This window comes from Podarcis cretensis (genome assembly GCF_951804945.1).
Source record: "Podarcis cretensis genome assembly, chromosome: 2".
Lineage (NCBI taxonomy): Eukaryota > Metazoa > Chordata > Lepidosauria > Squamata > Lacertidae > Podarcis > Podarcis cretensis.
In genome coordinates this window covers 23,260,592-23,285,766 of record NC_137171.1, presented here as the reverse complement: position 1 = coordinate 23,285,766, position 25,175 = coordinate 23,260,592, and the positions used below count along the sequence as shown (strand labels likewise).

At 44.2% G+C, this 25,175-nt stretch overlaps 1 protein-coding gene and 1 long non-coding RNA gene across 3 annotated transcripts in view; one reads left to right on the top strand and one right to left on the bottom strand.

The window, feature by feature from the left end:
• Nucleotides 1-18,436, top strand: part of CACNG1 (calcium voltage-gated channel auxiliary subunit gamma 1) — a 38,114-nt gene extending 19,678 nt beyond the window's left edge. The window contains exons 2-4 of the mRNA XM_079965704.1: nt 11,550-11,624; nt 16,117-16,254; nt 17,988-18,436. Of these exons, the coding sequence (XP_079821830.1) occupies nt 11,550-11,624; nt 16,117-16,254; nt 17,988-18,214 (440 nt within the window). The 3' untranslated portion in view covers nt 18,215-18,436. The remainder of the gene's footprint in view (nt 1-11,549; nt 11,625-16,116; nt 16,255-17,987) is intronic.
• LOC307210142 overlaps nt 1-24,576 on the bottom strand; it is a 225,798-nt gene extending 201,222 nt beyond the window's left edge. Inside the window, exon 1 of one of the 2 annotated variants that reach the window (XR_013835866.1) lies at nt 23,838-24,576. This is a non-coding gene — a long non-coding RNA (uncharacterized lncRNA). Of the gene's footprint in view, nt 1-9,866; nt 9,935-23,837 lie in introns of those variants that run through there. The other variant, XR_013835867.1, reaches the window with a different exon arrangement.
• Between the last annotated feature and the right edge of the window lie 599 nt (nt 24,577-25,175).

The window sequence follows — 25,175 nt, the reverse complement described above, 5'->3', positions numbered from 1 at the left end:
GAGCTGGTAATTAAGATTCCTTGTTGAGACACATGTAAGATATATTACTACTTATTTGTCATTTATAGATAGAAGAATATATAGCTTTTTGATTTCCATAAAAGGGCAAGAAGGAAATGGGTGTATCTTTTGTGATTGGTTCTAGCAAACAGCCAATAGGAATTTCAACCAGGCTGATTGGACAGAGGCAGCCACAGGAGGAGCAAGGGGGCTGGATTAAGGAAATATAAGTGCTGGCCAGAATGGCAAGAGGGCAGGCCAGAGCTTGGTAACCATATACCACTGTGCCTCATATTTATTTGTCTGACAAATAAATTACTATTTTAATTTCTCTATTGCTGCGTTGAATATTTCATTCCAGCTAAGCGTTAACCACAAGCAGGGTGCTACATTTTATGGTGCCTCTGTGACTCGGATAAGTGGTCTGCTGGAACGCAGCCCCTTCGCCCTACTGGGCAGGGTACAAGAGAGAGGACCTCTAAACTGCTTACCCAGCGCGCACTGGGAAATTTTTCCAGGGGAACGCAGAAGACTCGTCTGTCTGATACCCTGCTCACTGGCGGCGACGGACCGGGGGGAACCAGCCAAGGGTAAGTGCACAAAGGGGTTTTGGCCCTCCAATTAATTGGGAGGAAGAGAAGTCTTGATCAAACTTCTGCGTCTCAGTAAGGGGGAACTGAGTACGCTAGGTGGCTGGGTACATCAGATGGTGATCTGGTGTAGGGAAAGGTTGGGAGGTAGAGTGTGGTGAAGTATCCAGCGCATTGTATGTGTGAGAAAGTACAGAGCAATTTGTAGCTGACCTGAGTGTGGAGTGAGTAGTACTTCGGTTCCCAGTGAGGCGACTCCATCTGGGCAAGGAATCTCACAAAGCGCTTGTGTGTGTGACTGAGTGGATACTTCACAGGGCCATACAATGGGAGTTGGGGGTTCAAAGGGGGGAAATACACCTCTTGAATGTATGTTAAATAATTTTAAGAAAGCCTTCTCAGGGGCATATGGAGTCAAAATGACGCCAGAGCGCTTGAGAACGTTATGTGAATTAGAATGGCCGAAATACAATACTGGATGGCCATCTCAGGGAACCTTTGATATAAATTTAGTAAGCAAACTTTGGTCTGATATCACCAAAGAAACTGGAGGGTGCCCAGAACAATTTTCATATATAGATTCTTGGCTGAGCACATTAAATAAAAATCCTCCATGGATAAGGGAATGCAAAGTCAAACGATGCAAATTATTGGCTGTAAAAGCCGAAGCTAGGAAAGGAATCTTGCCAAATAAACTCAAACCCATTTTTGAGGGACCAGAGGAAGAGGTGCTTCCACCTCCACCCTATGCTCCACATCGAAGGGAGCCTAATCCAAACACTCCACCAGTTGTAACCCCAAGGCAAGAAACTGGAATGAATAATGGGGGTGGAGTCACAGAGCTTGATTCCTTGATAGATTATGATAAATATCTTCAGGAGGCATTGGAGTCCTATAATAAAGCCCAAGCAGAAGTGGTTATTCCACCTGTGACTCCTAATAGACCTCCATCTACAGTCTCCTTTAGTGGAACAACTGATTGCCTACCCCAAACCCCTGTACATCCAAGTCCCAGAGAAATATTACAGAAGTTACAGGGAGACCTTGATCGGTCAGCAAGCAATACAGCCAGGCGTATAAAGCTGCTAAAAGAACGCCTTGGGACAAATACCATCCCCTATGATTTGAGGCCCCTAGAGCAAAGTGAAGAAAAAGGTCACGTAGTAGCCCCTCTTAGAAGAGTATTTGATGCACTTGAGGAGCCTGTGCTGGTCAACGGGCAACCCGGACCACGGCCACCTCGAACTTCGACCCTGCAATATATTCCATTCACGACTACGGATCTGATGAATTGGAAAACACACACCCCATCTTTCGCAGAAAAACCTCAGGCTATGATGGACTTGGTGACTTCAATAGTAAATACTCATAGTCCTACTTGGACAGATTGTCGCCAGCTCCTAAATACTCTTTTCACCACTGAGGAAAGGAGAGACATAATTGAAAAGGCACAGATATATTTGCGTGAGCAGGCCAGAGTGGGAAATATTTTTAATATTGATCGTCATCTTCAGGACAACTTTCCCTTGGAAGATCCTAACTGGGATCCAAACAATGCAATTCACCTGGCCAGACTTACCACCTACCGCCAGACACTTGTGCAAGGTATCCGCAGGGCATGCCAGAAGCCCACTAATATGTCTAAAGTCTCAGAAGTAGAACAGAAACCAAATGAGAGTCCGGGAGACTTTTTAGAGAGGCTGCAGGAAGCCTATCGTATATGGACTCCTTTTGACCCTGAAGCCCCTGAAAACAGCAGAATGATTACTGCTACATTTGTGGCCCAGTGCGCTTCTGACATTCGTAAGAAAATTCAGAAATCAGAAGGATGGGAAGGGATGCTGATGAGCCAAATTATGGCCATTGCACGCCGAGTTTATCGGAATAGGGATGAGGCTGAGAAACAAGAGAAGAAGAAGTGGCAGAAGGAAAAGATGGTAATGCTAGCCACAGCAGTGAAGCAAGATTACCGCCCCTTAAATGGAGGGAGAGGACGGGGAAAGAATCCACCACTGGGAAGGAATCAATGTGCAAATTGCAAGAAGGAGGGTCACTGGAAGCGGGAGTGTCCTGAACCCTTGAGGTTGGAAGAAGTACGCCCAGGTCCAGGCCCAGGCCCAGGCTCCGGCCCAAGAAACCAGGGACGGGGACGGGGAATGATCCGAGATGGAAGATATCAGAGACCTGGACAAGGACGGAGTAGAGACAATTTCATTGGACTGGCAGAAGAGGATTTTACCCAAGACTAGGAACGACCGGACTCCATAAAGTTAGGCTTCCAGGAGCCCACGGTCACGATTCAATTAGGGAGCCATTTAATAGACTTTATGATTGATACTGGGGCTGAATACTCAGTACTCCCAGAACTATTGCAGAAAAAGGCATCCAAAAGTGTAGTCATTAAAAGTGCCACTGGACAGTCAGCTAAGAGATCTTTCCTCCAACCTTTGGAATGCCAGATTGGGGGACATCGTTTAACCCATCAGTTTTTGTATATACCTGAGTGTCCAATACCTCTCTTAGGCAGAGATATGCTGTCCAAATTGCAGGCCCAAATCACCTTCACTCCTCGAGGTCCAGAAATGAAACTGCCATCAAAAGCAGCAGGAATAATTACCCTCTCAGTACCTAAGGAACAATCATGGCGCCTAATGTCAGCCTTGCAAGTCCAACCCACATTAGATACAGAATTAAACAAGCTCCTCCGAACTCTACAGGTGCCACCAGGAGTATGGGCCGAAAATAGCCCACCAGGAATGGCTAAGAATATAGCTCCAATTGTAGTAACCCTAAAACCTATGGCTACCCCTGTATCTGTAAAGCAATATCCCTTACCCCGGCGAGCAGCAGAGGGCATCCAGAAACATTTGGACCGCCTATTAAAATATGGTCTGCTTAAGCCCTGCCAATCAGAATGGAACACACCCCTTTTGCCTGTTCGAAAACCTGGGACAGATGAATACAGGCCAGTACAGGACTTGAGGCTCGTAAACCAGGCTATCGAGACCTTGCACCCAAATGTACCAAACCCATATACCTTGCTGAGTTTGATCCCACCAGAAGCAACATTTTTTACTGTATTGGACTTGAAAGATGCATTCTTCTGTTGCCGGCTGGCACCACAGAGCCAACCTATATTTGCCTTCCAGTGGGAAGACCCTTTGACAGGAACAAAAGGCCAGCTAACCTGGACAAGATTGCCCCAGGGATTCAAAAATTCCCCAACTTTATTTGGCACTGCCTTGGCGAAGGATCTAACAAGTTACCCCTCAATACCGGGAGAAAAGGTGGTTCTGCAATATGTGGATGATCTTATACTAGCGGCAAAGGATTTTGATACCTGTAAAGAAGGGACAGAGGAACTGCTCCACTTGCTCTGGGAAGCTGGCTACCGAGTTTCCCAGAAAAAGGCACAGTTATGTTTAGAAAAGGTCAAATATTTGGGCTTTGACATCTCACACCAACAACGAGCATTGAGACCAGAGAGGAAAGAAGCTATTTGCCTTATCAAAGAACCTACCACAAGAAAACAACTTAGAGGATTCCTGGGAACAGCAGGGTTTTGTAGACTATGGATATCTGATTTCAGCAGTCTGGCCAAGCCCTTACATGAAAGCACTCGAGGTGCAGAAAAGGACCCATTTGTATGGGGACCTGAGCAGAAACAAGCCTTTTTAGTTATCAAACAACGACTTATGGAGGCCCCAGCCCTTGGATTGCCTAATTCGGAAAAACCCTTTCAGCTGTATGTACATGAACAAAATGGGATTGCAGCGGCAGTCCTGACCCAGAGATTAGGAAGTTGGAACCGTCCAGTAGCTTATTTGTCTAAACAATTGGACTCAGTAGCAAAAGGATGGCCTCCATGCCTAAGGGCAGTAGCGGCCACTGCAAGCCTTGTCAAAGAAGCTGATAAATTTACCTTTGGCCAGACGATGTATGTGAATGTACCTCATGCTGTTCTGACACTCATGGAATATAAGGGTAGTTATTGGCTAACGAACCCAAGGATGGCTAGATACCAAGGCCTATTGTGTGAAAATCCCAGAATTCATCTACGAGTAGTGAATATGCTCAATCCAGCGACTTTGCTGCCCCTACCAGAGGTAGATGATGAAGAATCACATGATTGTCTCCAAATAATGGATGAAGTTTATTCCAGTAGACCCGATCTGAAAGATGAGCCATTGAAAAATCCAGATGTTGTATATTATACTGATGGTAGCAGTTACCTGCATGAAGGTGCCAGACGAGCAGGATATGCTGTGGTCACTAATGAGGAAGTTGTGGAAGCTGAAGCTTTGCCTGCTGGCACCTCAGCACAAAAAGCTGAACTTATAGGTTTAACTAGAGCTCTGCAATTGGCAGCTGGATGTAAGGCAAACATCTATACTGATTCTAAATATGCCTTCTTAACCCTGCATGCACATGGAGCTCTATGGAAAGAAAGAGGTCTAATCGGAGCCCACGGGAAGGCCTTGAAATATGGACCTGAAGTAGAAATCCTGTTGGAAGCAGTATGGGCTCCAGAACAGATTGCTGTAATGCACTGCAAAGGTCATGGACGAGGAAGGGATCCAATAACCAGAGGAAATCATGCTGCTGACAAAGCAGCCCGAGAGGCAGCCCAAAAGCCTGTGGGAGGATTTATAGCAGCCCTTATACCAGAGGTAGTTCCAGAAGAAGTTAAACCTCACTATACCCCAGAAGAGAGGAAGTGGGCTGAACAGGAAGGAGCGGTTGTGAAGGACGGTTGGATGATCCTGCCGGATAATAGGATTTATGTACCTCATCATCTAGCAGGCACAATTGTAAGAAATTATCATGAATCTACTCACCTTGGCGGTACTGCAACCAGAGAGAGTCTCAGTCGGAAGTTGTATATTATTAATCTATCACAATTAGCAACTTGCATTTCACAGAAATGTGTTCTTTGTGCTAAAAACAATCCCAGGCAGGGACCGGTACAACCTCCTGGAATTCAGCATGTGGGATACGTCCCCATGGAAAGCCTAATTGTGGACTTCACAGAGTTGGTCCCTTCTAAGGGATTCAAGTATCTCCTTGTGTTTGTAGATACTTTTACCGGATGGGTTGAAGCTTTTCCCACCCGAACTGAAAAGGCACGAGAGGTAACTAAGAGACTCCTCACTGAATTGATCCCGAGGTTTGGATTACCTAGATGCATTGGAAGTGATAATGGGCCAGCATTCATTGATCAAGTAGTACAAGAAGTATGTCGAGTCCTACAAGTGAAATGGAGACTGCATGCAGCATATAGGCCTCAGAGTTCAGGGAAAACTGAAAGAATGAATCGGACTCTGAAAACCCAATTGGCAAAATTAACCCAGGAAACGGGATTGGGATGGGTAGATGTGTTACCCATAACACTGTTTCGTGTTCGGTGTGCACCCACAAAAAGACTTAAGTTGTCACCTTTTGAGCTCCTGTATGGGAGGCCACCCTCCTTTGTTCAGGATATTCCAGCTGACCTTAAACAAATAGGAGACCATGTGACACAGGAACAAGTGCAATCTCTCTCCCGTGTTTTTGTTTCTCTTAACAGGTGGGCCCTCGAGCGCACGCCGTGCAGCATTGCCGAGCCGATTCATCAGTTCCAGGCTGGCGATAGCGTATGGGTGAAAGAGTGGAAACGTGATCCACTTGCACCTAAGTGGCGTGGACCTTACACCGTCTTGCTCTCTACTCCAACAGCGGTGAAGGTAGCTGAGGTGACCCCCTGGATTCATCACTCTCGTTTGAAGAAGTCTGAAGGCAGTTGGACGTGCAAAGGTGACCCCTCTAATCCTTTAAAACTGACTCTCTCCAAAAACCCCTGTATCTAGCCCTACCGGGAACGGGCTAGGTCACGGGCAACATTTAGACGACCGGCCTGCTGCAGCCACAACCTGGAAGCTGGCTGACCTGCGCACGCCTGAAGCTTGAGGAGCGTCTAAACCAGTGACTGTGGACGGGAAGATTCTCTTATACAATTGATTGACTGCCCCCTTGTGGAACAATTATAAGGGATATTACTCATTGGGGATCCTCGGGATATATGTTTTGGTCTTGGTGGTTCCCCATTTCTGTCACTGGGGGAATTATATTGGGGCTAATATTTATTTGCTATCACAATAAGGTAATCTTTTGTGGAAGGAATGCATATGCTAGACATCAACATGATTTTATTATTAATCCTGATCCCTTGGGAAGGGGAAGGGTCCTTGAATCTGACCAAATTTGCTAAATATGGATTCCGCCATGACCACAATATGTGGGTAGGCTTAGCTGAGATGGTAGCCAATGTTGCAAATAGGACTAATTGCCTTGTTTGCTCTCTTGGGCCAGATGATTCAGAGGGAGGTATGCCCTTATTACCGATACCATTAAATGCCATTGGTATGGTAAGCGAAATGCCACACCAAACAGAAGTACAGAATTTCCCCGGATGGAACTCAACTAAACCAATACGAGTTATACCTGTGCAAGGGGAATTCTGTGTGCATAAATCATCAGATGCAGCTGATCCTACCATGATAGGCTCTTCTCATTGCCACTATACTTGGGATTATATTAAGAATAGTCAAACCTGGGCAAACGGTACTACGTATCGAACTCGGAATACCTTGCCCTGTGCACCTCCTTTTATTCATGCATGGAAAATGGTATGGAACATAACTGTGACAGAAGAAGGCAATCTAACATACTGCACTGTGAACTCTCTACCCCTTTTGATATTTCGCCTTCTGCACTCCACGTACCAAAAACCTCAGACCCGATGGTTGTGGTGGATATGTGGAGAATGGGCATACAAGAAACTCCCTTCCAAATGGAGTGGGACTTGTTTCTTGGGATGGGTATTACCACCAATGTGGATTATGCCCACTAGTTCGGCCAAGCGTACACGAAGAAACGCTGACATTTCTCATATAGCAGGAGGAAGTACCCAAAGTTGGAGCGGTACTGATGATTGGCCACCAGAGCGCATTATAGCCTATTATGATCCTGCCTCCTGGAATCCTGGTGAGCTCATACAAGGGGCACGGGATCCTATTTATAATCTAAACAGAATAATTCGATTGCAAGCAGTAGTGGAACTTGTAACCAATGCAACGGCCCAGAGTTTGAGACTTATTGCACAACAGTTGGATGAAAGTAGAGCCGCCATTTTGCAGCTGAAAATGGGAATGGATTATGTACTTGCCAGGCAGGGAGGCCTATGTGGAGTCTTGAACTTGACAGGGAATGCCTGTTGCTTCAACATTTCTGATAATGGTGAGGCAATCCGTGTGTTGGCCACAAAGATGGAGAATATAGCACATGTCCCAGTACAAACATGGGAAGGATGGGATATGGGATGGCTCACCAATTGGTTACCTAATGTCGCAGGACTCAAAGGGATACTATTGTCTTGCTTGTTTTTCTTGACAGTAGTAATAATGGTTTTATGTATGGTGCCATGTATCATTTCATGTTTTAGAAGTACAATTAGCAAGATGATTTCAAATGAAACTCTACCTCATATCATGGCCCTATACAGAGCTTTACCTCAGGAATATGATGAAGGTCAAGCTATCAAGGACACTTGGGATGAAGGTCCTTGAGCTTGAAAGGGGGGAATGAGGCATCTAATCATAAGCCTGCATTTTTATTAAAGCTTATATGTTTGATCAGGGCCTGTATCTTAAAAAGCTTAATGATTTTCAAATATTTTATGCCAGGCAGAAGACCATGCCTAAAAACCTTGGCAAGATATTTTTACTCCTAGACAAGGGGCCCCCCTGATTTATAGCAGAAAACAATTCTCAAAGTCGTAAAAAGGGAATTACAGGCTGACAGCCAAGGTTACACTGACCCTACAAATTAAGGGTGGATAAATAGTAAAATGAGCCATATCTTCTTCCTAAGGTTAAGAAGGTCAAGAGCAGTGAAAAAGCATCTAGCTGGTAGAAACAGAACATTTTCTGGGAAGACTTTTCAAAAGCTGTTTGTTTCTTAAACTAAGATCCTTTTAAGATTTCTTTTCCTTTTAAAAGTTTATTTATGTATTAAATATATTAGTTTAAATATAATTATGCAAAGGATTTAAGAAATGCTAGATTCTTATTTCATATAGTTGGAAGAGATCACAGGGGCCATCAGGCATCAGCCCCCCCCCCCCTTGCCAGACAGGAGACGCCATCGAGCACTCCTGATATATGGTTGTCAGGCCTTTTGTTTAGAAACCTTCAAATGAAGGAGATCTCTCAATGTTGATGTGAACTCAATCCTTGACATGCATAAGATAAAAATTCAAGATTAATTATCTGTTTTGGAAGGCAATAGGGCAAGGAGGGCAAGAGGTGAGCTGGTAATTAAGATTCCTTGTTGAGACACATGTAAGATATATTACTACTTATTTGTCATTTATAGATAGAAGAATATATAGCTTTTTGATTTCCATAAAAGGGCAAGAAGGAAATGGGTGTATCTTTTGTGATTGGTTCTAGCAAACAGCCAATAGGAATTTCAACCAGGCTGATTGGACAGAGGCAGCCACAGGAGGAGCAAGGGGGCTGGATTAAGGAAATATAAGTGCTGGCCAGAATGGCAAGAGGGCAGGCCAGAGCTTGGTAACCATATACCACTGTGCCTCATATTTATTTGTCTGACAAATAAATTACTATTTTAATTTCTCTATTGCTGCGTTGAATATTTCATTCCAGCTAAGCGTTAACCACAAGCAGGGTGCTACAATGGATGGTAGAAATAAAACCTTTTTCTCCGAAACTATTCCTTGAGTGTCTGCTGACTCCCACTTCCCTTTCCCAGGCGCAATATTTTTCCCACCCGAGGGCAAAGCCTCATAAGGCTACAAAACAAGTTAGTGTGTACTTAGCTGTGTCATCTGTAAAACAGGACCCTGGAGGACTGTTTCAAAGATGAAGGACAGCAGGGCTGCAAAATATTATTAAAATCTTTATACTTTGTACCATGGCCTCTCAAGCAATAGATCATAAGGTTACCTCTACAATACTATTGAATATTTGTCACTTTCCTAAGATCTAGAGGTGGTGCTGCCCAGATGTGGATTGCTTTCGAAGGAGAGCTCTCTTGAGGATTATGGCATTTTGTAACATATAGTGAAATGTTTAAGGTTTAAGGTTTTGTTATGTTTTTGTATATGTTGGAAGCCGTCCAGAGTGGCTGGGGCAATTCAATCTGATGGGTGGGGGTACACATAAAATAATAATAATAATAATAGTTGTTGTTGTTTTGTTGTTGTTGTTTACTTACATATATACCAGTAGAGCATAACTGGAGGCAAGTGGCATAAGGACTTCTAGCTGATAGCAGACCTGCTTTAGAAGATACAGGCTTCTTCTAAAACAGGGGTAGACAACCTAAGGCCTGGGGGCCGGATGTGGCCCAATCGCCTTCTAAATCCGGCCCACAGATGGTCTGGGAATAAGTGTGTTTTTACATGAGTAGAATGTGTCCTTTTATTTAGAATGCATCTCTGGGTTATTTGTGGGGCATAGGAATTCGTTCATATGTTTTTTTCAAAATATAGTCCGGCCCACCACATGGTCTGAGGGATGGTGGACCAACCCACAGCTGAAAAAGGTTGCTGACCCCTGTTCTAAAAGCTCTCCCCCTTTTAAGATTCTGCCGTTCCTTCTCCACAGAGATATTAAACTCCCAAGGCAGGGCAGGAGGAAGGATGAGTAATCTTCCACAAACAGTTTTCACATTCCAGGGCGATCTTTCAACCCTTAGCTTCTGCTGAGGAAATACCAACCACTCATTCATCCCAAACCTTTAACTGAAATTTTCCAAACAAAGATATGGCTGGCACGGTTTGGCCAACATTCATAACTATACTTCCTGTTATATTAGCACCAGCCAACTGTTGCTTGCTGCAGTCTTGTGATCTTGCACAAAAGGAGCAAAAAATTCAGAATAGGTAACATAGTTTTGCTATACTTGGCACCTATAAAGCCTCCAATTAAATTCTTGATGTCTATGATATCATGTAGAGAAGGTCTAGGAAATATATTTGCCTGACATCTTAGAGCAGTGGTCCTGGTTAGTTAGAGATGAGGATGAGAATTGTAGTCCAAAAATAGCTGGAGACCCAAGTTTGGGAAACACTGTCTCAGAGCATGGGTAGCCAAACTGGTGCCCTCCAGGTGCTGCTGGACTACAACTCCCATCATCCCTCACCATTAGCCATGCTGGCTGAGGTTGATGGGACTTGGAGTCCAAAAAATCTTGATGGGCATCATGCTACATAAAACCTGTGATAGAGAGCTGCTGCAAGTCGGAGTAGGTGGGGAAGTACTTAATGAACTAGTTTGCCTCATTAAAAGGCCCTTTCCAAGAAGAAGAAAGAGAAAATAAATAAAGGAAGCTGCCACTGTATACATACGGTACTTACCTTAAAGTAAGTTACTTATGAGAAAACGTCATGTGACTGCACATTGTGTTATTTAAATCCCTTGACTGCTTCAGCAGACCCTCCAAGTGTCTCTCTTTTCCAGGGACAGTCCCAGATTTACAGAAGCCATCCAAGTTTTTGATTTGATCCCAGAATGTCCCACTTTTCCTCAAGATGTCCCTATTTTCATTAGAGAAATGTTGGAGGGTATGCGACCCCCAACCACAGGAGACAAGTAACTATACAACCTTTAGAAGACATCTGAAGGCAGCCCTCTATAGGGAAGTTTTTAATGTTTAATATTTTATTATGTTTTTATATATGTTGGAAACCACCCAGAGTGGCTGTAGCAACCTAGTCAGATGGGTGGCATACAAATAATAAAATTATTGTGATTGTGATGATGATGATGATGATGATGATGGAACAGGACGTCCTATTTTCATCGAAGAAATGTTGGAGGGTATGCTTCAGCATTCAAGTGGAATAAAAAAAAAATGTGCCTTTATCCATTTGCCTTTTCTTTTGTTTCCCTCCAGAACGCAACTGTTCCTATTTCACACACTTTGTCTCAGGAGAGAGCACAGAGATTTTTGAAGTGTCAACACAGAGAGGTAAGGAAAAACCGGTAAGGCAGCCATCTTGTTCTAACTACAATGTGCCTCATACAATGAATGTCTAATTCAGGAGGCATGGAATGTGACTCCTCCTAATAACAAAAAGACAAAAAGGGCAGCAATGGGAGGCTTTCCAGGGATCCGATTGGGTGGCACAGTTCTATGGAGTTAGTTGCAAATTCATATGGTGTAGCTACAAGGCTTAAGCTGCAATCTTAGGCATGCTTACGTGGGAGCAAGCCCTATCGAATCCATGTGGCTTCCTCTTGAGTCGGCATGCATAGGATTGTGCTGCTAACTGGACTTTCTAGAGCTGGGGACAGGGTTCATAGTCACAAGTAAAATTTCGTTCTTAATAGTAATGGAAAGCCTTCCCCCCTTTTATACCTGTGTTCTTACTACACTACATATTTTAACATGTGGCTATAGTGTTTAGCAATCCTACTGCTGTTATTTTGGATTTTTAAGGTCTTTTCTTGCAATAAAAATATTTTTAATAAATTTAAAAATGTTCCTCTTCTTTCTATCAGCAGCCAATATAGCTCAGTCAGTCTTGAAAATGGGGAAAGGACCCTCCACAGTTTGTTGATGTGGATCAACCTGTTGACCTTCATTATCTTTTTCAGTAGTAATATGGCATCATTACTGCTAAATTCAAGTACTTTTACTACAGCTGTCTGATAAAAAGTACCTCAACTATATACATGGGTAACTTTTATTATGTTTCAGAATAACAAAATTTTAGGGTGGTATTCTTCTCTTTTTATATTTTACTTTATCTTATCAGATCTATTATATCTTGTCAGATTTCTTATCTCTCACCAGATCTCCTACCTCTTATCAGATCTGTGCTTCTTCCACCACACCAGCCCAACATCTTATTTCTTAATTCTTCAATCCTTACATGAGGCAAGCAAAAAGATGTTTGCAATTTTTCTACAAATCACTGTTTTAAACCCCATGAAAGGTGGTTGTTGTTGTTGCTGCTGCTGTTGACAACAATAATAATAATCTTAATAATTACTATAATAATAATACTGATAATAATCTGAAGAGTTTCCTTCAGCCTTTATGCTTTAAATCATAAACATTATATGCATAAAAGTCTGGATTTCTGCACACATTTATTAGCTGTTTGCACACTATTAGAGGCATCCATTTGATCTCAAAAACATGTCTATCCCATCATTATTCACTTCAGAGGAAATCCTCAGAGTGCACTGCTAAAAAAGTGTGTGTTTTTTTAGTGCACAAACCATCTCAAATTCATTTTTCAAAGATGTTCAAAAGCATTTTAAATGTGTGTCAGCCTATCCCAAGTGGAATCAACCTGTATCAGGGCCAAACTAGATATGATGGCATCAGTTTAAACTGGAGGGTTATGGAGGAGAAATGTGCTCAGTTCACATTTTAATGCAAACCTACCTTATTTGCCCACCCCAAGCCAACACACAAAACACAGTTGTCCTGTTGTCAGGCCTCGGCTTCCTCCCTCCCTTTGGCCGTGGATGAGAAGAACAAAGCAAAAATAGTCTCTTACCAGTTAAAGGGTCCATTCTTGGGGCAAAGGTGGTTCCAATTAAGGTTTCCACCCACTTCACCCCAAGCCACCCCCGCCACTTTCTCGTCTGGCAAGCCTTATCTGCTCTCCATGACCTGATCGGTTGGACACTTTCCAGCAAAAGGGAGTCTGTTAATTCTCTCTCTCCCTGTTCTTCTCCTAGCTGTTTCCCACTCAGTTCTGCTCAGCTGTTGTCTTCCGAACTATGCCCCTCTGCAAACCACTGCTCCAAATCTATACTGCTCCTGGGCAGCTTCAGGATCCTGGTCAGAAGCAGGGGGAGGGCAAGGTCCCCACCATTCCTCATCGGAGTAGCTCCCCTCAGCCTGGTCTCTGACACCTGTGTAATGTGCATGTCTCAAAATTTTGCAATGCAGTTCTTCTAACCCGCCTCCCTCTACTTGACAAAAATACATCTTATAATGTGAGGGGAAAGTACGGTATTCACAAAAATGCATATATCTAGTGAAAACAATGTACAGTGGTACCTCAGGTTACATACGCTTCAGGTTACATACACTTCAAGTTACAGACTCCGCTAACCCAGAAATAGTGCTTCAGGTTAAGAACTTTGCTTCAGGATGAGAACAGAATTTGTGCTCTGGCGGCACGGCAGCAGCTGGAGGCCCCATTAGCTAAAGTGGTGCTTCAGGTTAAGAACAGTTTCAGGTTAAGTATGGACCTCAGGAACGAATTAAGTACTTAACCTGAGGTACCACTGTACAAAATGTGTTGTATTGGGGAAACCTTGTTTGCAAAACTGTGCATATTTACAGGATAACATATACAGTCATACCTCGGATTGAAGTTGCTTCAGGTTGAGCACTTTCGGGTTGCGTGACTTCCGGGTTTCGCCGCGCACGCATGCGCAGATGCTCAAAATGATGTCACACGCATGCACGGAAGCGGCAAATCGCAACCCGCAGACACGCAGTTTGCTTCAGGGTGCGAATGGGGCTCCAGAACGGATCCCGTTCGCATCCTGAGGTACCACTGTATGTGCAAAATAAAAATGCATAAGGGTATTAGGTAACTGATGTGGGGCAAGCTGAATTTTTGGGGAAATGAGTAACTGACATGGACAAGTTTGCTTGGTGCTTATTTAATACACAGGAGGACTGCCCAGGTAAGGGGACTCCAGCTGCAATTGCAAAAGTGGTTGCCAAGGGGGAGGGCAGAAACCTCCCACTGCCAAAGGTCTGCCTCCCTCAGCTTCTTCAACTCCTGCAGCTCCCCTCCCTTGGTGCTTTTCTCCAGACTTAGGTGACTTCCAGTCCCGGAGTTTCTCTCAAGCCCTTGAGGAGAAAACTGGGGCTGTAAACTGCAGGCAGACGGGTGGGTTCAGCACCTTTCACTGGGGTGCATTTTTGATGTTAAAATCAGACGCTGCCCTTTTCCCCCTATGTGATTTGGGACAGAAAAACATGAAGGAAAATATGTAATCAGAAAGCAACAGATTAAAGTGAAACACGTTTGCCTTTTTGGAAAAAGCAGTGCACTTATATTGGAGCCAATTAGCAGGAAAATAACCTTCAAGATTTCTCCTAGATTGAACAAATGGGGAGTGGGGCATTGCAACACTTAAAAACAACATAGAAGGCAAATATCAGCCACTGTAATGTTAATGCATGGCTGTGCGTATTAAATATTAAATATATCTGCAAACTAATGCAATATGTAAACAAACCTCTGAATTATTAAATTAACATACCCATCCTTTCCTTGTTCAGACATTGGCTTGTTTGTTTGGCTTCATAACATACAACATACTTAGCTTAGCTATGCAGTGCAAGAGTGCTGACCTGAAGCCTTGGCTCAAAGAAAACAGAGCTGTAAGTGAGATCGGAAGGAAATGTCCCAATCCTGAGCAATGAGCTTCTCAAACTGTATATAACTCCAGTCCTGGTCCAACTGCACTGCCAATAAGTTTCCTGGCTCAATAGACCTATACAACCTTGTTGTTGTTGTTTATTCGTTTAATCGTTTAGTCCGACTCTTCGTGACCCCATGGACCAGAGCACGCCAGGCACTCCTGTCTTCCACTGCCTCCCGCAGCTTGGTCAAACTCATGTTCGTAGGTTTGACAACACTGTCCAACCATCTCATCCTCTGTCGTCCCCTTCTCCTTGTGCCCTCCATCTTTCCCAACATCAGGGTCTTTTCCAGGGAGTCTTCTCTTCTCATGAGGTGGCCAAAGTATTGGAGCCTCAGCTTCAGGCTCTGTCCTTCCAGTGAGCACTCAGGGCTGATTTCCTTCAGAATGGAGAGGTTTGATCTTCTTGCAGTCCATGGGACTCTCAACCTTATACAACCTTAAACGGCTCAAGAGGAGGGAGGCCAAGAGGCAGAGATGAATCCAGCAGGGGAAGTGGCATGGGTGTCTCCCCCTACTGTTGTGACAAGCTCCCCTCCCCTGGTCTCCCAGAACCAGGAGAGGGATGAAAAGGGCAGAGGAGAAGTTACGTAGATTCGTGCAGACTCAGTCTCAGATTGCTTGGGGGAAACCTGGAGAAGAGGGGACTTAGGCAGCTGTTGGAAGGCAGGGACCTTCAGTCTGAGCGACTGCCTCACTGGGGCAAGACCTACCGGAGATAAGTTGCTGTGCTCATTAGGCCTGACACTCCTGTGCAGATCCTGTTTTTGCTAATAAAGAGTTAACTCCAACTTTCTTGGTGTGATTTGCTGCTGGCTTGCTCTAGTCAGATAAATATGAAATGTCAAAACACAAACTATCAATTAATGAATGAAATAATAAATGAAATAACAACTGCACATGGAAAGCCTTGGACTGTCATAAGCCTTCACCACCACCACCACATATTCTTAATGATTTTTATTTGCTTTAAAGGAATTCTGCAGGACCAATGCGGCTTGAAGAGTTGTCTGAATAGAGTCGTCATTTTTCCCCTCTGTGTTTTGTCTTGACAGAATACAGCATTTCTGCAGCTGCCATTGCCATCTTCAGCGTTGGCTTTTCCATCATCGGAACTATTTGTGTCCTCTTATCCTTCAGGAAAAAGATGGATTATCTCCTAAGACCAGCTGCTATGTTTTACACCTTTTCAGGTAGATCATCACACAAGGGGGTAAATGGATGCAGATTTCATGGTGTGAATCAAATTCAGGGGAAGATGGGGGGGCAGAATGTTGATAAAGATTGAAATAACGGAGGGGGGCAGATTTGAGTGGCATGCCAAAGAAGGAAACAATTACTTTCACCTCGGAAAGAAACATACTGAGCTAGTTCATTGCTCTTAATTTCCTCTTGGTGTAAGACAGAGACCACATATTGGGCTCCATTTGTAAAGCTGCCTTGTCATTGCATGCTGGTTCTGCTAAGCGTACTCAAACTTCTCAGGATATGTTGTGATTGTTCGTTCAAGCCTCTTGAAGTCCTTCATTATGTGCCTCTCACTTCCCTGAGCAGCTAAAAGTTACCAAAGTTTGCCTTCTTTCTTGGTCTCGTCGTAATATTTCACTTATTTGCAAATATAGAAGTGGAGCACAGGTAGAGACAAGCAGCTTAAGACAAGCAGCAAATCCACTAATCTTCATCAGATCCCCAGAGAGCCACTCCAGCATCCCAAGATACTTGCCAGCCTCCAGCTAGCTCTCTGTCACCATCTCTCTTGTCTTAAATGACAGCTTCTTGTGTTCCTTTTCTCTCTTGCACAGATGCTCTCTCTCTCTCTCTCTCACACACACACACACACACACACACACACACACACTTCTCTTAGCTCAGTGATGGCCAAACTTGGCCCTCCAGCTGTTTCGAGACTACAACTCCCATCATCCCTAGCTAACAGGACCAGTGGTCAGGGATGATGTGAATTGTAGACTCAAAACAGCTGGAGGGCCAAGTTTGGCCATCACTGTCTTAGCTGGCGGGCGGGGAACACCCTCCTCGGACTCTGATGGGTCTCTCACACAATCCTCCATTCCTTTAAGGAATTTTTTTCCTGGCCTTCCTGAAGAAAGAAAGAAAATTTTGCTGGCAAAGGCTATGGCCAGGCCAGCCTTCACAGCTTTTGTTGTGTGCATGCATACACATACACATGTGGCCTGTGTGCATGAGCACACCCAGACTCACAAACGCACAGAACATGGAGGATAAGGCTGTTGAAGGCAACAAATCATATTGGCTGTATCCCACCGATCAGAGGTAAAGGTAAAGGTAAAGGTAAAGGGACCCCTGACTATTAGGTCCAGTTGTGACCGACTCTGGGGTTGCGGCGCTCATCTCGCTTTATTGGCCGAGGGAGCCGGCGTACAGCTTCCGGGTCATGTGGCCAGCATGACTAAACCACTTCTGGCGAACCAGAGCAGCGCACGGAAACGCCGTTTACCTTCCCGCCGGAGTAGTACCTATTTATCTACTTGCACTTTGAGGTGCTTTCAAACTGCTAGGTTGGCAGGAGCAGGGACCAAGCAACGGGAGCTCACCCCGTTGCAGGGATTCAAACCGCCGACCTTCTGATCGGCAAGGCCTAGGCTCTGTGGTTTAACCCACAGCGCCACCCACGTCCCGATCAGAGGTAGCATGCCTCAAAATGCCAGGTGCTGGGGAACAACAGCGAGATGATGCTGTTGCCTTTATGTCTTGCTTACGGGCTTCCCATAGGCATCTCTGTGACAAGCAAGTGGTGCTGGACTGGACATTCTATTCTATATTCCAGCAATGGTGGGCAATCAGAAAGAAGATGTTGCATTCAGCTAAGCCCAAAACCAATTAAGATCACGACAGCGAACCCTGTTTGTCAGCTGTTTACAGCTTTTCCTTTCTTCCCTCCCTCCAGGCTTGTGCATTATCATATCCGTGGAAGTCATGAGGCAGTCTGTCAAAAGGATGATTGACAGCGATTACACGGTCTGGATAGAGTACTACTACTCGTGGTCCTTCGCCTGTGCCTGCGCCTCCTTTGTCCTGCTCTTCATCTGTGGGATTGCTCTGCTGCTCATCTCCTTGCCTCGCATGCCCCAGAATCCCTGGGAGACTTGTATGGATGCCGAGCCAGAGCATTAAGCCACTCCGGGCTCGGATTGCTACTTAAGTAACATCCTATCCCCCTGTTCTGAGCATGCATACAGAAAGGTCAGCTATATATATAGATATTATAAGAGGCCTCCAGGAGACAGTGTAGGATGACTGAAGAATCTTTGGAGAACACTTGTTTGTGGAATCGAAGGGGGAGGTTAAATACAAAGCATCGTTCATTTAAAACAAAAAATAAAAGTGTTAAGATTACTGGCTCCGGAATCGTGTACAAATAATTGTGCTCTGCGGCACTATCAGTTTGTAATATGCCCAATGTAGATGAGGAACGGATAGCATTAATCCACTTGAATGGAAATGTGCATTTAAGAGAGCGCTTTTATCCATTTTTTTTACCCCACCCAGCTTCCATAAAATATGAGGGGGAAGCAAAAAAATACAAGGCATATTCTTGCCTTCCTCTGTGAGTTAACCATATTCTCCATCTCTATCACTGGATGAGGACTTGATTGGCGAATGACTGTAAATAATGTTACAAATACTCTGTGGAATGTACGACATCATTAAGCGCATAACAATAAAAAAAGGATTTTGGATAATGTCAGGGTGGAAGAGTCTTCCTAACCACAGTACAAGCACCCTGCTGTTTAATGTCAGCTTTTGTGATTTTATTTGAGCTCAGTGAGACATCTTGACTGGGGGAAATTGTGAAATCACGTTTAAAATTGTATTCTTAGGATTGGAGGGCTGCAAGCGATCTCCTCCAAAACTAACTTTTTCTAACAAACTGACCCCATATACTCCACATCATGCAGTGTAACAAAGCAGAAGATCACCACCTTTCACCAAGGAAGAGGTGCCACTGAGAAGACAGAGAATAAATGTAGGAGGCACTGAAGAAATGACTCTTTCAAAAAGAAAAAGAAACACATACTTTTAGGTTGATGTTCCTTGAACATCATCAGAACAAAATGTTCAGGGCATTATTCTTTATTTAAGCTCTGAAAATATCTCAAGCTCTGCCTGCCCCCATTTTGAAGGGACATAAAACACAAACCCGGTTTTAGTTTTGACTTAAGGTAAAGGTAAAGGTACCCCTGCCCGTTTGGGCCAGTCTTGCCAGACTCTAGGGTTGTGCGCTCATCTCACTCTAGAGGCCGGGAGCCAGCGCTGTCCGCAGACACTTCCGGGTCACGTGGCCAGCGTGACAAACTGCATCTGGCAAGCCAGCACAGCACACGGAACGCCGTTTACCTTCCCGCTGGTAAGCGGTCCCTATTTATCTACTTGCACCCGGGGGTGCTTTCAAACTGCTAGGTTGGCAGGCGCTGGGACCGAACGACGGGAGCACACCCCGCCGCGGGGATTTGAACCGCCGACCATACGATCAGCAAGTCCTAGGTGCTGAGGTTTTACCCACAGCGCCACCCACGTCCCTAGCGCCACCCACGTCCCTAACAATTTAGGTGCAAGCTATCTGAGGGAGAACTTTCCTCCATACTGACCTACCCAATCACCGAGGTTTTCCAGTGAGGCCTTCCTGGTTGCCTTACTACCCTGAGAGAACTGTTTGGTGGTAATGCAGTGGAGGGCCTTTTTAGTAGTGGTGCCCTTGTCAGAATGGCCACTCCATTGAGTTAAGGCAGGCACCAACTTGGATCACATTTCAGCGTCTGCTAAAAAATAAATAATGTATTCCCTCAGGCCTTTGATGGATATTAATGCCAGTTTAACCTAATAATATATCTGCTTTGGCCAAATGTTGGCTGCTTTGTTTTTTTCAGTAACTAAATGTTGAGGTAATTTTACTGACCTTTTTGTACATTACCGTATCCTCCAACATTTCTCCAATGAACATAGGGACGTCCCATTCCATAATGATAATTTTACTATATATACCTCACACATTTTACTGGGTTGCCCCAGCCACTCTGGGCAGCTTCCAACATACATAAAAACCTAAAACATTTTTTTAAAAAAACTTCTCTATACAGGATTGCCTTTAGACAGCTTGGGGGTCAGAAAACTCCATACCCTCTAGCATTTCTCCAATGAAAATAGGAACGTCCTAAGGAAAAGCGGGACATTCCAGGATCAAATCAGAAACCGGGACGGCTTCTCGAAATCAGGGACATCCCTGGAAAATAGGGATACTTGGAAGGTCTGCATCACTACTACCACCTTGTGATGTTTACATGAATAGTGGTATGGAAATAGTTTTAATAAGTAAATGTAAAGGTCGGGACGTTAGTAAAGAGGTTTCTAAATCTGAGCCCTACCATTGTTCTACTGGGCCACACAACTTCTAAAAACAGCAATATTCAACAATCCTTTATCAGGCTTAGCTGCTTTCCTCGTTTTCCCAAAGGCTACCTCACGACATAACGAAGCTGCCTGTCACAATTTGTAAAGGGATTTTTCGCACATATCTATTTATACTGTTGGAGATTTAATTTAATTGCTACTATATCTAATTATATGGAAGCTGAACATTTATCCTGACTTGATTGAGAGAGACACAAAACTTTCCCTAAAAGGTAAATACAGTATCTTTAGCTAGAAGCTCAGTAGCTGTATGCAATATGAAATCCAATTTAAAGTGGGTTCCCTAATGTCCCTCTATCACTTGTCCTGGCAGAAAACCAGGGATTCTGACATAGTCAATATATGCATATAGTCATTTATCTGCAGCGTCTCTGCCCAACCTCAAATTGTGTCACACTTCATTTTCATTAGTATAGCTATGTCAGCTGAGGTAAAAGAAGGTTGTGTGTTTGTTCCTCTCCGCCTATATTTTTCTAAGCAACTATCTTGGCTTGGATTTAGTACTCTAAAGAGAGATTCATGTAGAGTATACATGATGCATACCCTCCAACATTTCTCCAATGATAATAAGATTATTATGAAATAGGAACGTCCCTATTATCTATACCCCTCCCATCTGACTGGGTCACCCCAGCCACTTTCGGCAGCTTCCAACATATAGAAAAACATAATAAAACTTTTTTTTTCTTTAAAAAAAAAAACTATCCTATACAGGGCTGCCTTGTCTTCTAAAGGTCATATAGTCTTCTAAAGGTTGTATAGTTATTCACCTCCTTGGCTCGTGGGTCACATAACTTCAAACCCTCCAACATTTCTCTGATGAAAGTAAGGACATCCTACCACATACTCCTATGGAAATATGGATGTCCTAAGGAAAAGTGGAAGGGATGCGGGTGGTGCTGTGGGTTAAACCACAGAGCCTAGGACTTGCCGATCAGAAGGTCGGTGGTTCGAATCCCTGCAACAGGGTGAGCTCCGTTGCTCGGTCCCTGCTCCTGCCAACCTAGCACTTCGGAAGCACGTCAAAGTGCAAGTAGATAAAGAGGTATCGCTCCGGCAGGAACGGCATTTCCGTGTGCTGCTCTGGTTTGCCGGAAGCGGCTTAGTCATGCTGGTCACATGACCCGGAAGCTGTACGTCGGCTCCCTCGGCCAATAAAGCAAGATGAGCGCCGCAACCCCAGAGTCAGCCACGACTGGACCTAATGGTCAGGGGTCCCTTTACCTTTAATGGAAAAGTGGGACATTCTGGGATCAAATCAGAAACCAAGACGGCTTCTGTAAACCTGGGACTGTCCCTGGAAAATAGGGATACAGTGATACCTCGGGTTACAAAGACCTCGGGTTACAAACACTTCAGGTTACAGACTCCACTAACCCAGAAGTAGTACCTTGGGTTAAGAACTTTACCTCAGGATGAGAACAGAACATCGTGTGCCGGCGACGCAGCGGCAGTGGGAGGCCCCATTAGCTAAAGTGGTACCTCAGATTAAGAACAGTTTCAGGTTAAGAACGGACCTCCGGAACGAATGAAGTTCATAACCAGAGGTACCACTGTACTTGGAGGGTCTGCATGGTGATGCCAGGTGACTTGACAGGTGGATGGTCTTGCCCACTTGTAAAAGTTGGCCGGGGATGGGGCAGCAGCCAAGGAGGACGGAACTCCTTGTGCATCAGCTGATTTTCAATCCTGCTTTCTATAGGGTTCAGTGCACCTGCCAGTTCCCTGTGGGGAACTCCCTCAAGCATCCAAACCAAACAGGACTGAATTCCCCACCCATCTGCTGATGCCCAGGGAGTTCAATCCAGCTATGTCCCTATCTGTCAGACGTGGGCAAGATGGGTTTGAATTGGGGGAACAGTCTCACAGGTCAAATGCAGAGGCCTGGTGGCCCAAATTTGGCTCGCACACTGGAGATCCCCCACCCCTGATGTAGATATAAACTCCTATCATCTCACATACTGCTCTAGTAACTTCGCCTGTTCCATAGTAGACCTTGGCTACTTCAGAGGAAGGAATGAGACAGCTCACATTTTGAAGTTTAAGAGAAATTACTGAAGAGAGAAAATAAAGTAGGGGAAAGAGAACGAGGAAGCAAGTCTTCAAAATTCCCAACACACAATACTTAAACTGCTGCAGATATGGGGGGTAAACATAAAGAAAATTTTTGGGGAGAAAGCAAGATGGCAGCTGGGAGTCTACTGTTATAGTTAATTGCTCACTTGAGATGTTGTGAGAGCCATTTTGGGCATGATTTTGTGGGAAAGTGGCATATAGATAAACAGATGATGATGATGAAGCTGCCAACAAGTTCGAGTAAAAGCTGTAGCAGCTCAAAAATTATGAGAATATAGGAAGCATCTATTGTTTTGTATTGGTTGAGAAAATGGTGGAAAGCAAGACCCCATGTTGTGCCCTCTGTGTATCAATGGATTCTGCTCTGTGAAAAGCCCCCTTTTTTGTTTAGCCCTTATTAATTTCCATCAGCCAACAACTGCTTACTAAAATTCCATATGGGATTTGGTTTCCTTGAACGGGAAATTAATCGTCCCAACTAGCACAATTATACACTTTATAGGACAGCAACTCTTAGTATCTGACAGGCAACGCTACTAGATAGACTTGTTTGTATGCCCAAGGCATGCTGGGGCACTAAAAATAAGATAATAATAATAATAAATTTTATTTATATCCCGCCCTCCCCAGCCAAAGCCGGGCTCAGGGCGGCTAACAACAATAAAACAGTACAAAAGTACAGCACAAACAACACTCTAAAATCATTCATTATAAAATTAATTAAATTCAAGCCACTGGCCACCATTGGGCCAGAGCTCCGCGAAGATTGCCGAGGGAGGGAGTCAGGCTGTGCCCTGGCCAAAGGCCTGGCGGAACAGCTCTGTCTTGCAGGCCCTGCGGAAAGATGTCAAGTCCCGCAGGGCCCTAGTCTCTTGTGACAGAGTGTTCCACCAGGTTGGAGCCACAGCCGAAAAAGCCCTGGCTCTAGTTGAGGCCAGCCTAACTTCTCTGTGGCCTGGGACCTTCAAGATGTTTTTATTTGAAGACCGTAAGTTCCTCTGTGGGACATACCAGGAGAGGCGGTCCCGTAGGTACGAGGGTCCTAGGCCGTTTAGGGCTTTAACGGTTAAAACCAGCATCTAATGAACATGTTGACTAAATATCTATGCAGCCTTTGGTTGCGGTCGGGTCTAATTTTAAAAAGCACTTGAACACTGAGAATTTCTTAAGTACAGCTGTTTACAGGCAAAAGAATGAGGGGGGAGAGGAATTCTAATGGCAATATAGTGATATCTCGGAGCATATTACGTACTTTAATTGTGTGCTGCAAAAATTCCAAGGCTTTCCCTCTCGTAGTTGCTAATGTAGTCCTTTTTTAATGACTGCTCCAGTCATGTGATCAGTCATGTGCTTTGGCCAGTTTTACTTTTGGTGACTCTGATACTTTGTCCCTCCAGGGAGGTACACGGAACCATCACAGAGATATATCAGGAAAACTTTAATATTTTTATATACCGGCAAACCTGCTTTTTCTACCAATGTACACTTGTCAAGGAGGCCAAGTCCAATCCCAATTCACAGATGAGAGAATCTGGGATATATGTTTGCAAATACATTTGTCATGTGTGTACATGTACACATAAAGCATTTGATCAGGATACCCTTTGAAAACAAATTGTGTGAAGTAGTTCTCAGCATCTCTCATCTCTCAGTTCAACAGGCCATTATAATAATGATGATGATAATGATAATAAATAATACTAATAATAATTTTATTATTTATACCCCACCCATCTGGCTGGGTTTCCCCAGCCACTCTGCACAGCTTACAGCACATAAAAATGGTAAAACATTAGACATTAAAATTTTCCCAATACAGGGTTGCCTTCAGGTGTCTTCTAAAAGTCAGATACAGTGGTACCTTGGGTTAAGTACTTAATGCGTTCTGGAGGTCCGTTCTTAACCTGAAACTGTTCTTAACCTGAGGTACCACTTTAGCTAATGGGGCCTCCTGCTGCCGTCACACCGCCGGAACACAATTTCTGTTCTCATCCTGAGGTAAAGTTCTTAACCCAAGGTAGTTAGCGGAGTCTGTAACCTGAAGTGTATGTAACCTGAAGCGTATGTAACCAGAGGTACCACTGTATTTAGTTCCTTAGCATCTGATGGGAAGGCGTTCCACAGGGCGGGCGCCACTATCGAGAAGGCCCTCTGACTGGTTCCCTGTAACCTCACTTAATCTTAAACTACACTTGCCACAAATTGTTCTACTTACACCTATCCATCCCCAGACTAGTTATTGTTGCCCTTCTGCCTATGACAATGTAGTGTGTGTGTTGATTCTATTTTATTACATTCTTATTGCTCTATATCAGCTAGAATAAAGGTTTAGCAGTAAGGAATTTCAGGCTTACCCCCTTTAAGAGGCACTATTCTGTCCCAAGACTAAAGCGCACAAAATCTGGCATACTTCCTTGTTCTTCGTTCTGCTTCCCCATCTCACATCATCCAAGTTAAATGTGGCCATCCTGAACTGCAAAAGTCTGTGCTCAAAATGTTAAGGGAAAAAACAGTAAGGCTTCCTTGGAGAGGGGACGCGTATCATTCAAAATGGCTGTGTGGAGGAGCAATTTCCTCCAAATAAATGAGA